Source organism: Microtus oregoni, unplaced genomic scaffold (assembly GCF_018167655.1).
Source record: "Microtus oregoni isolate MIOR12 unplaced genomic scaffold, Mior012 000015F_ref0000493, whole genome shotgun sequence".
NCBI lineage: Eukaryota > Metazoa > Chordata > Mammalia > Rodentia > Cricetidae > Microtus > Microtus oregoni.
The window spans coordinates 22,070,171-22,083,077 of NW_024543074.1; the positions used below are offsets into that span (position 1 = coordinate 22,070,171).

General features: G+C 40.3%; 1 protein-coding gene across 1 annotated transcript in view; it reads left to right on the forward strand.

The window, feature by feature from the left end:
• The window catches only part of Cpd (carboxypeptidase D), an 80,674-nt gene that overhangs the window by 60,838 nt on the left and 6,929 nt on the right, over nt 1-12,907 (forward strand). The window contains exons 13-18 of the mRNA XM_041664086.1: nt 840-1,035; nt 4,331-4,466; nt 5,045-5,176; nt 5,966-6,061; nt 6,164-6,228; nt 11,972-12,103. Of these exons, the coding sequence (XP_041520020.1) occupies nt 840-1,035; nt 4,331-4,466; nt 5,045-5,176; nt 5,966-6,061; nt 6,164-6,228; nt 11,972-12,103 (757 nt within the window). The remainder of the gene's footprint in view (nt 1-839; nt 1,036-4,330; nt 4,467-5,044; nt 5,177-5,965; nt 6,062-6,163; nt 6,229-11,971; nt 12,104-12,907) is intronic.

Genomic DNA, 12,907 nt, shown 5'->3' on the forward strand with positions numbered 1-12,907 from the left:
TTTTGGTTTTACAAGACAGGGTTTTTTGTTTAGCTTTGGCTTTGGAGTCTGTCCTGGAACTCACCCTATAGGCCAGGCTGGCCTCATACTCACAGAGATCCACCTGCCTTTGCCTCCCAAGTGCTGGGTTTCAAAGCATGTGCCACCACTGCCAGGTGCTTTTGAAAATTAGATATTTCCTTAAAATGCAGCATATCTGCCATTGGTAGGGACAGACTTTTTTAGGCACTAAGTGTCACTGAATGGCATCATTAAAAACAATGACCTTTTCAATTTAATGCTAATCCATTACTTCTGGCCAGCTCTAATAAATCTTCTGTCGCAGGAAAGAAAGCCAGCTTTGAGCTCAAACCTCTTGTGAAAGTGGAAATTTGATAATTTATTTTGTTTTTATTGACTTAGCTTTTCCTGTCAAACTGATATTGCATTTATTATAAAGTGTATAAACTGTATTGTTCATATAGATTAATTTAGATTTTAAAGAGACATTCCTACATTTAGTATATTTAAATATTTCTATAATAAGAGTTGAAGTGGCTCAGTTAGAAGATAGACACCAGCTAGAGCAGTGTGGTGAGGCGTGAGGAGCAGAGTCTGCAGGGCTGCTCAGCAGAGTCATGGGCTCGAGTCTGGCGATGCTCTACTCTTGGTTTACTTCCTTCGCTCAAGGGAAACTATTCCTCCTAAGGTTTTCTGACACTGTGACTTACTCTTTAAAAGACTTTCAAGGGTTTTTGTGCTTTGTTTTCTTCATCTTCGTTTCTATTTTTAGAATCCATAAGTTAAGTTTAACATAACACTTGATTACTTGCTGACTTTTTGTTTCTGACTTATAAAAGTTTGGGACAGAGTGCTGAGTATCGTCACATTTGGTCCCTCGAAATCTCCAATAAACCCAACATGTCAGAACCTGAAGAACCAAAGATTCGTTTTGTTGCTGGTATCCATGGAAATGCTCCGGTTGGAACGGAACTGCTTTTGGCTCTGGCAGAATTTCTTTGCCTGAATTACAAAAAGAACCCAGTTGTTACCCAAGTAAGAGAATAGCCTGTTTTGCCATTCTTTGAAGACAAAGCTTTGGGATCATTGACTTCAAGGCACCATTTAAAAATTTTAAGTTTCTTACTAGATTTCACACAGAAGCACTTTTAGTACATGTGTCACTGTGAGAAAAAGAACGGCCTTTGGATACAGTCAGTGTTCATAGTGTCTTTCTAGTGTATTTCTTTATATTAGTCCTAAAAGTTTGCCTTCAGTCCCGTACTCCTTTAAGCTGAGGCTCCTTTTAACCTTGCCCACAATTCTGTGCAAATGAACTATACTGAAAAGTAGAGTGAAAGACGTAATTCTTTTTGCCTTTTTATATAATATATAAAATCATTGGGACTCTCGGTTGCAAGTAATTGTATATAAACTGATACAACATTATCTTATTTAGCGATCTGTGGCTGTAGAAAAGAAGTTTGTCTTTGGGGCTTAGGCATATATGACTAAGAAGCCTTGCTTTGTGTTGTCTTAAGGAAAGCAGGGCAAGAACACTCAGTAATTAGCACTGCCTGTACTGAATTTAGGAAAAGTGGGAAGAACTAATACTTTTTGAATGTACACTGACTGTGCCAAGCACTATTGCCCAGAACTTTGTACACATTGTTGTTCATTGTTCATCCTTTCAAGGATGGGGATCTCTAGTCCATAGAGTGAAGACAGAAATAGAGGTGTTTGTTAATTTACAAAACATCTGGAAGCCTGTAATTAAACCAACAAACATAAATCAACATATAAAGGCTGGTATTACTGTTCCTTTTCTTGTAATGAAAAACAAACACCAAGTGTATCTTGCTATAAAGGCCACACAGTGCAGCTATATTGCACCCTCCCCCAGAGAGACTGGGAAAGAACTGGTGTCTTGATTAGGGTCAAAAGGAACCTGTATCACGGGAGCACCGGACAGAAATCTCAAGGTCCAAATCAGGAGCAGAAGGAGACGGAGCACGAGCAAGGAACTCAGGACCACGAGGGGTGCACCCACACACTAAGACAATGGGGATGTTCTATTGGGATCTCACCAAGGCCAGCTGGCCTAGGTCTGAAAAAGCATGGGATAAATCCGGACTAGCTGAACATAGCGGACAATGAGGAATACTGAGAATTCAAGAACAATTGCAGTGGGTTTTTGATCCTACTGCACGTACTGGCTTTGTGGGAGCCTAGGCAGTTTGAATGCTCACCTTACGAGACCTGGATAGAGGTGGGCAGTCCTTGGGCTTCCCACAGGTCAGGGAACCCTGATTGCTCTTCGAGCAGATGAGGGGGGGGGACTTGATCGGGGGAGGGGGAGGGAAAGGGGAAGCGGTTGTGGGGACGAGGCAGAAATCCTTAATAAATAAATAAATTAAAAAAAAAAGGAACCTGTATGCCTAATTGAAATCAGACTTAATAAAAAATTAGTTTATCATCTCTAGCAAAGCAAATTTCATTAGCAACTTTTACAGGTTGCAAAAGTATCTCCCAGACACTTGTTTGTTATTTCTTAAAATGAGATAGTATAAGATAGTGAAACCCCTGGCTACATATTAGAAATACCCCAGAGCCTTTAAAAACACCAGTACTTGGACTTCATCCTCAGAAGGCATCAATATTTCTTTTATAACTTCTTAGGCGTCCCTCCCCACAAACAAACAAACAAAAACAATTGTCACAGCTTTTTAGACTGTTTATTTGTTTGAGACAGTTTTACTATATAGCCAAGGTTGGCTTTGAACTTGCTATATAGCCCAAGTTGGCTTCAAACTTAACATTGGCCCTTCTGGGGTACATAACATTGCCCCCTCTGGGGTTTAGGCATGTATAATCATACACTACAGATCAAAATCAGGACCTTGTACATGTTAGGCACATGTTCTACCACTGAGTTATACCCCAGCCCAGGTTGTTCTTATATATAGCTAAACTTGTACCTATTGGTCTTATGGTGATAAGGGACCATATCATAGGTAAAATACTTTAATAGGAATCACAAAGCTTTTGAAGCCAATTTGGGATACAGTAGAACCTGCCAAAAGGAGACAGGATTCAGAGATTCTGTTGAGTAGGTCTGTGTTGAATCATAAATTATCTTAGAAAGAATCGCCCAAAGGTAGAGATTTAGAAGCCAGTGAGTTAAAGGGTCTCATGTATTTTCAGGAAGAAAGGATTTAGTATGCCTCTTGCTTTGAGGGGATGGGAGCCTATATATAATTTCAGGAGAAGGAAGTGGCCAGTCAATGTGGGTCCAAAATCAGGAAGCACAGACATGAAGCAGTCTGCTTGCTTTCTCCTTTTTATTCTGAGACCCTGGTCTGTGGGATGGTGCCACGCTGAGGGTGGGTTCACTTAAACTTCTCTAAAAGCACCCCCACAGGCATTTCCAGAGGTATGTTCCTGAGGTGAGTCTAAATCTAGTCAAAATGATGGTGAAGATTAAGTATAGCACTATTAGAAATATGTAGAATGAAGCTCCTCAGAAATGACTTCATGTCACACATAGAGGTATTAATGCCTGTGGAGTATCTGGAGGAGAAATTATACCAAGGCAGATGAACCTACCTACCTACCTACCTTGAGTTTTTGGACATGCTATTTCAGCTCTCCTAGTCTAAGAAGGCATTGACATTTTCAGATTTTACATTCCCACTTTTTTTTTTTTTTTTTTTTTTTTTTTTTGGTTTTTCGAGACAGGGTTTCTCTGTGGTTTTGGAGCCTGTCCTGGAACTAGCTCTTGTAGACCAGGCTGGCCTCGAACTCACAGAGATCCGCCTGCCTCTGCCTCCCGAGTGCTGGGATTAAAGGTGTGCGCCACCACCGCCCGACTACATTCCCACTTTTAATCCAGAAGAGTTCGCCATTATTATTAAGTTAGTGACCAGCAATTGTTTTCTATTGGGGGCCAGATATATTTATATTTATACTTATATTTATAGGAGCAGACATCCTGTAGCTACTCAGTCCCGTCATTATAATGCACAAAAGTAAACATAAATGAATGGGTTTGACTATTCCAGTAAAAACTTAAACAGAAAAGCACCCAGCAATCTGGATTTTGCCTCCCTGAGGTGCTTCTATAACCCGTATTTGGTACCAAGACACATGAAGAACATTAATTATACAGTATTGTCTCATTTTTTTAAAAAAAATTGAAGCAAATGAGAATTCTATTATACATTTTAGTTTCTTTTAGTGTTCTGCCTTTTAAAATAACTATTTAAAGTGAACAATAAAGACTGTGTTTAGGGGGAAGTGTCTATCAGTTCCACATAGAGCTAATGAACTCTTGATTTCTTTTTCATTTTAGTTGGTTGACAGGACTAGAATTGTGATTGTACCTTCTCTGAATCCAGATGGGCGCGAGCGAGCACAAGAGAAAGAGTGCACCTCAAAGACTGGGCAAACCAATGCCCGTGGCAAAGACCTGGACACTGACTTCACAAGTAAGACTCAATTTTAGGTCATTAAAATACTTGGAGGATAACTTTCTATACTAGGAGACTGATCAGCCCCACTTCGTAGATGAGGAATGGGGTGGTACTTGTCTAAGTTATGAGTGTGAAATATAAATCAATACAGACATCCAGAAAATATCTTGAATTTTTTCCCTTTCACTTTGACAGACATCCAGAAAATATTTTCAATTTTTTGCCTTTCACTTTGATAAGTAATTGAAGCTTTGTATTTTATTTTTTGAAAAAACGCTAAGATTATTGGGGTGTTCTAATGTGTATAGAGGTAACAAAGGCCCTCTTTCTCTCTACCTTTCTGAACATGTGTATGTACACAGGGTATTTGCATGTTGTTATATATAATGTTACTAATGTGCACACATGATCTCAAACTATGCACAACTTAATAACTTGCCTGTGAGAACATGTCTTTTTTTGCTTGAGGTAGCATGTGGAGAGACAGTTGCCCACAAGTTTTGTAAGCGAGAGTTATATGGAATTCAAATACAGTATTTCTTTATGTTTTCACTAAAATTTAGAACTTGGTATTTAACTTTTCTCTTTTTTAGGTAATGCTTCCCAACCAGAGACCAAAGCTATCATTGAAAACTTGATTCAAAAACAGGACTTTAGCCTTTCCATTGCTTTAGACGGTGGTTCTGTGCTTGTCACATATCCCTATGACAAGCCAGTCCAGACAGGTATGTTCAGTATCAGGGCACACATGTAGTATTTAAGCCTTGTAGGAAATTCCAAGTCACCAAGTAATAACCCTTCTAAATGTTTCTCAGTAGTGAGAAACATTAGTAGTGGTTTGCCCTCTGCTCAAATGATCAACCTCAGATAATTGTCCATCCTGTACTTGAAGAATTGGGGCAGATTGGAGAGGGAAGGCCTGACCAAGGCCAAGCTACATGAGTAGCAGGATCTAGTCACTTCTGTTGAATGTGGTCTGCAGTCAGGTTTTGAGGAATTGGTGTTTGTAGAACATGAGAATAACAAAAGGAGTATGGCACAGTGCCAGATGCTCATGGTATCAGGCTAAGCACTCCCTCTCATGCTTGACACCTTGCCTAGTGGACTGTGCCTCGTGTTAAGCTAAACAGTTGCTTGTTGAAGTTCCGCCAGCTCACAGCATATGCAGAGAGTTCGAGTTATTTTCAATGCAGTTACAAGGGGCATTGCTGTTAGGCCCCAGCTGTCCATAGCTGAGGTATAATAAACTATAAGAAGAGTCTATCTCAGTATAGTAAGTAGCCTGTTGTATAAGCTCACTGTATTTTTTTTAATGTAAGGAAGATGATTGCTCCAAAGTATGATTATCTTGAACTAAACAAAACAATATTGTTATTTATGGTAGCTCCCGCATAAACTTCAGTGGGGTACAGAACTTACTAGAGGGAGAGGAAGAGGACTTGAATCTGCAATACTGAACTTGAACAAAATCTTTCCAATTTCTCCACTGACTTTCAAATTTTTCTTCTTGGTAGTGGAAAACAAAGAAACTTTAAAGCATTTGGCATCTCTTTATGCAAATAACCATCCATCGATGCACATGGGTCAGCCCAGTTGCCCAAATAAGTCAGGTAGGCATTTCCCTACCTTGTGCTGTTCATTTTAGTTGATTGCTTTGGGGAGAAGAGAGCCTGTTGGTCTTGTTGATCATACATCTCTCAATGGTTTTACAGATGAAAACATCCCAGGAGGAGTGATGCGTGGAGCAGAGTGGCACAGCCATCTGGGCAGCATGAAGGTATGTTCCCAAGAACACGGGTAGAGTGGGCTTCAGACTCGTGGTCATTGAATGAAAACACAGGTTCTTTTTCTAAGACAGGGAAATGATTGGCATCTGTCTTGTGACATTCTCAACATGGTTTCGCCTTAAATTAACCTGACAGTCATCTTCTATTTTAAACATTCTTTTTTTTGTTTGTTTGTTTGTTTTGTTTTTTGTTTTTTGAAACAGGGTTTCTCTGTGTAATAGTCCTGGCTGTCCTATTTTCACTTTGTGGACCAGGCTGGCCTTGAACTCACTGAGATCCACCTGCCTCTGCCTCCCAAGTGCTGGGATTAAAGATGTGTGCCACCACTACCATTCTTAACTACATAATTTAATAACATTAACTATAGTACAGTCTTGTACAACCACTACTAAATCTACTTCAATTCTTTTCATTATTTCAAACTGCATCTGTACCCGTTAAACAGTGACTCCCTGTTCTCCCTTTCCACAGCCCCTGGTAACCTCTACTTCTGTGTCTAGGAATTTGCCCATTCTAAATATCTCATAAAAAGACTTACATGGTAATCCTTTTATATCTAACTTCTTATATTAACATAATTTTTGAAGCTTATCCATTTCATACCATATATTATATACCTTTAGAACAAAAATTCTATTATACACAGCATATTTTGTTTATGTATTGATAGACATGGCATATAGTGTCCTTAACCCTAACTTTTCACTTTGAGTGGAGAACTAGGAATGGCATTGCTAGGTATTGTTTTGATTCCATTTTCAATGTTCTGAAGAACCAACCGCCAAGCTTTTCCACAGCATCTCTGCCATCTTACATCCTATCAGCAGTGTTCAAAGATTCCGTCTTCATCTTCTGTATATCCTGAACAACGCTTGTTATTTTAAATTTCTATCCTATGAGACATAGCATCATCTCATTGTGGTTTTGACTTTCATTTCCCTGATGGCAGATGATATTGGACTACTTCTTTATGTGCTTGTTGGCTATTTGTGTCACATCTCTGGAGAAGTATCTATCCAAATCTTATGTCCGTTTTACAGTCAGGTTTGGGCTAGCAGGGGGCACAAGTGCTTTTTGCCAAGCTTGACTCTCTGAGTTCAATTCCCAGAATGTACATAGTAGAAAGCAAGAACCAACTTGTCTCCTGACCTTCACACATGTAACATGACATGGATGCATACGCAATGTTAATTTTAAAAATTTAACTGGAGGCTGGAGAGATGACTTACTGGTTAAGAGCACTGGCCACTTTCAATGGACCCAGGTTTGATTCTTGGTACTCACACGGAAGCTAACAACCATCTGTAACTCCAGTCCTAGGGCGTCCAATGCCCTCTTCTGGACTTCTTGGATACTCTACACACATGGACAGACATACTTGCAGGCAGAACAGCATTCATACACATAAAATAAGAATGAAATTAAAACATTTTAGTTACTTGGGTTGTTAGTTTTCCACACTCTACATACTAAAGCCTTATCATGTATATGACTTGCAAATAGTTTCAACTACCATCCTATAGGCTGCCTTTTAACTTTAATAAAAATTACATCTACTTGGAGGTGGAAACAAGCACGTGCTACTTGTGGAAGCAAGAGAACAACTTGTGGGTGTCAGTTCTTTCCTTCCCCCACGTGGGTCCTAAGATGGAATTCCGCTGTCAGTCTTGGTGACAATTGCATTTACTTGCTGGGCCATCTCTCTGGACATTTTCCACTTTCTTTTTTCATTTGTTTGTTTTTTGATATTTTTTTATTTGTTTGGTTGTTATTGTTGTTTTTTCAAGATAGGGTTTCTCTGTGTATCCCAGGAACTCGCTCTGTAGACTGGGCTGGCCTCAAACTCAGAGATCTGCCTGCTCTGCCTCCCGAGTGCCGGGATTACAGGTGTCCACCACTACCGCCTGACCCTTTTTTACATTCTTGATCATGCCTTTTTGACAAAGTTTTTTTTTAATTGATGTCCAATTTATTCTTTCTAAGAATTTGTTGGCTATTAAGACTCTTATTTTTCTTGTCAGAGTTTATGGCTTTAGCTCTTGAGGCTGTTGAAGTTCATTTTGTGCATCGTGTGAGGCAGGAGTTTGGTTCTGTGGGAAGGTAGGGATCTAGTTGTCTTGTTGGAGGGAGGCCACTTATTCATTTCCCTGCTGCTCAGAACCCATATTATTTAAAACACTACTTGGCCCATTAGCTCTAGCTTCTTATTGGCTAACTCTTATATTATTTATTTAACCCATTTCTAGTAATCTGTGTATCCCATGAGGCTGTGGCTTACTGGATAAAGTTCCAGGCATCTGTCCAGCAGGACTACATGGCTTCTCTCTGACTTCACCTCCTTTCTCCCAGCATTCCATTTAGTTTTTCCCCACCTAGCTCTGTTCTGCTGTAGCTCTGCTGTAGGCCTAAAACAGTTCCTTTGTTCACCAATGATATTCACTGCATACAGAGGTGAATCCCATATCAGTCTTTTGTCAAAAATGTCTTTCCTCATTGGATGGTCTTGATGGCCTTTCAGAAAGCCTTTGAACACAGATGTGTGGGTTTCCCAGACTTGCTTTTCCCTGGGTCTACAGCCTGCCCTTTGGTTTGTTACAGCTTTGTAATAACATTCAGAACCAGGGTTCATAAGCCCTTTGGCTTTGTTCTTCTTAAGGATTGTTTAGGCTATTCAAGGGTCCTTGCAATTCTAGCTGAACCTGAAATTGACTTTTCTTTTTCTGTATAAAAGGCTGTTCGGATTTTACTTAGGAGTTGTGTTGAATCTATAGATCTTCTCTCTGACAGTTAGCAAGTGATTAACTGGTCATTGGTTCATGCGTGCAACATAAAATTGACTTCATTCCCATTTCTTTATTCCCTTATTTTTTTAAGAATTTACTATATGGGGGCGGGTGCTAGTGAGCTAGTTCATCAGTTAAGAACACTGACTGCTCTTCCAGAGGACCCAGCATGTGGGTGTTGGGAACATACTGGTTCACAGCCACCTGTAATTCCAGTTCCAGGACATCTGCTACATGATGACCTCTGTGGACACTTCATACATGTGGTGAATTTAGGTACATGCAGGCAAAACATACAAACACAAAAGATAAATTTTTTTTAAAGAATTTACTATGTAGGAGGCATTTGCTCTGTTAATGATAAATAAAATATTTTCCAAGGCCTATTGAACAAGTAGCTGTCCAGAATTAATTGGTTTGATCTAGAAGTGAGCATCTTTCCAGATGTTATGAAAATTTAAAGACAGAAAATATTATACCTAGTCAGAGCCCCAGCCTTCCCTTTCTTTGGAGATAGCATTTGTGATACAGAGGTGGTGAAGTGGGTGTTCAGAAAGGTTTAGGGCATACACTAAGGCCAGGAAGAAGTTCACTGAGCAGCCATTACCAGACAGAGACAAGAATGAAAAGAGTTTGGGACTTTGAATTAATGTGTTTTAATAAGGAATGGAAGACCACTGAAGGTTTTGAGCAAGGATATGGTGACATGATCTGAGCTGTGCTATTAAGAAATTAAGTTCAGGGCTGGAGAGATGGCTCAGTGGTTAAGAGCATTGCCTGCTCTTCCAAAAGTCATGAGTTCAATTCCCGGCAACCACATGGTGGCTCACAACCATCTGTAATGAGGTCTGGTGCCCTCTTCTGGCCTGCAGGCATACACACAGACAGACTATTGTATACATAATAAATAAATAAGTATTAAAAAAAGAAATTAAGTTCATAATAGTGGGCTAGAATACTTTCTTCAAAGTAGAATACTTTGGAAGGAGGAACTGCAAAGAAGCTGGTTTGAAATAGTCTAGACAAGAAGTAATTAAAGAAGGGTTTTGATTAGGGTAGTGACAATAAGCTAGGAACCAAGTGTTGAAAGTTTAGTCTTGGTATTGAAGTAGAGTTGGCAGGATCATGGATGATAGTGACACAAGTCAAAGATGAAGTTTCTGGACAATAACCCTAAGGGTTCAGTAGTGGCCTGAATACCTTGGCAGTGACCAACAGCTCTCCAGTTGGACTTAAGATGCGTTCAACAAAAGGGAAACCATGCCTAGTACGAGAAACCTAGGCTACTCAGGGCTAGTGAAGTCAAGGATCTTGGAAGAAAAACTACAACTATCACTTTACTAAACCAGCACAACCCCTAATTACATTCTAAGTACTTGTCCTAACACCCAGAGAGAAGTGTAGTCTTCAACCCTCATCAAGGAAACCTTTCCTTGCAACAGATGGAGACCATTACAGAAAACCACAACCAGTCAGAATGCAGAGTTGCAGTGCCCAGTCCCAATAGATAAATCTATAAAAACAACTCCAGCACCTATAGGCTTCGGGAACATTACAGAAGAGAGGGCAAGATTTCAAGAGCCAGAGGATCAAGGAGTTTGTGTGAGATTGTCTCTCCTAGTAATGTCAGAAGCTACACCCATAAAAATCTCACCAACATGACTACCTAAATATGAGCTAGCTGGACAAGGACAACCACAGTAAACATTGCTAAAGTGGATGGGGGAACCACAGAGCCTCAACCCTGTACGAGAACTACAGTGCCATGTCGGGTGGTGGTGGCACACACCTTTAATCCCAGCACCCAAGAGACAGAGGCAGGTGGATCTCTGCGAGTTTAAGGCCAGCCTGGTCTACAGCGTGCGTTCCAGGACAGCCAGAGCTACACAGAGAAACTGTCTTGAAAATCAAAAACAAACAAAAAAAGAACTACAGGCAACTAAGGAATGCTTAGAATGGAAGATATAGTAGTCCCCAAAGAACAGCACACCGACTGGTTCTCTAATACCATGCCAACTGGGTATATCCCAAATAGTTGGCCTTGGAAACACACATATTAGTAACATTATATAGACTGATAAGGTTATATTTCAATGAAAAAGAGGTCTTGGATTTTAAAGAGAGCAAGGAGTGGTCTATGGGAAGGTTTGTAAGAAGAAAAGAGAAGGGAGAAATGACATGATTACATTATAATCTCACAAAATAAGAGAAAAAATGGTATAACTGTAGAAATGATGAAGTTTCATGACAATGTGAGGAAGTTAGTTAATATCATTAGGTAAATGAAAAAAAGAACAAGTTGAGGGAGGAAGTGGCAAGTAAAGTTTGAAATCTGTCTGCACAAGTGGTTCCTGTACTTGACTAAGTTCTTGGCTCTGGCCATGGTCATTGTCACAGCAGGCTCATACTGACTGGTCAGGCCCAGGAGCTTGTCCTCTACCTCCAGTGCCGTGGCAGCAACAGGAGAGTTCTAGAGTTGAGAGGGAAGATGGCTGTCCACGTGGACCCATTTGTTCAGCAAACCCCAATAAACATCATCTATACTTAACAGCACTGTGGGAGAACTGCCACTTCAGAATGAACCAGACATAGTCACTGTCCTGTTTGTGACATTATTATTATTAATAATAATAATAATAATAATATTACTATTATTTTGGTTTTTTGAGACAGGGTTTCTCTGTGTATCTCTTACTGTCCTGGAACTCACTCTTTAGGACAGGCTGACCTCAAACTCACAGACATCTGCCTGCTTTTGCCTCCCCGAGTGCTGAGATTAAAGGCGTGTGCCATCATTGCCCAGCTTGTGACCCATTATTATATATGGTGATTTATTTATATTCTAAGATGCATCACAAATGCTACTTACATCATCCAGTTCTTTTTATTTCATTTTTTTACAAAGGTAATTTTTGCATGTACTAATCTGATTCTGAACTTTATATTTCAGGATTATAGTGTTACCTATGGCCATTGCCCAGAAATCACAGTGTACACAAGCTGCTGCTACTTCCCTAGTGCAGCTCAACTCCCTGCCTTGTGGGCAGAGAACAAGAGGTCTCTCCTTAGCATGTTGGTGGAGGTGAGCTTGTTTTGAGTTATTTGTTTCCCTCTGATACTGAGGATCAAACCCAAAGCCTCATACATGCTAGGCTTCATCTGAGGATAAAAATAAAAATCATTATTAAAACCTTTATAAAAATATAGAGAGAATGATTTTGTTCATGTTTGTGTGTGGTGTTGGGGTTTGTGTTTACATGCTGTTAATACATGGGCCATCATATACATGTGTACATGGGCAAGTGGATGTCAGAGGTTGAGCTCACTTTCCACTGTATGTACTGAGACAGGATGTCTCGCTGTGCCCAAAGCTCATTAGTCTAGCTAGTCTAGCCAGCCATCTTACCCCAGGGATCCCTGTCCCTGCCTCCTGAGCATTGGATCACAGGTAGGCTGTCATGTTCACCTGGCCTTTTACATGGGTTGTGGGGATCTGAACTCCAGCCCCCATCTCGCTGGGGTGGAAAGCACTCTCTTCCTCTGAGCCATCTCCCCAGCCTGAATTTTGTTCATCTTTTCATTGCCAAAATAGATGCCATGTGTGCAACATATCTTGAACCTGCTATACCTGAGAGCTTCATGTTCTTCCAGCTGAGGATCGCTGGTTACAGTCACTGTACCATGCGAGAAATAGTTCAAGGCATTTGAAGACTGGCTTCTAATGCTTTAGGCTTTCAGAGTTCTTTCTCTTACCTCTGGCTCTGAATCACTGACTGATGGGCAAATGATGGGAAAATGTGGTCAGGGTCAGTGGGGATGAAGGGTAACCTAGGCTGTGTGCAGTACCAAGAACCCTTTGCATACTCATTAAGCACACTACTACTGA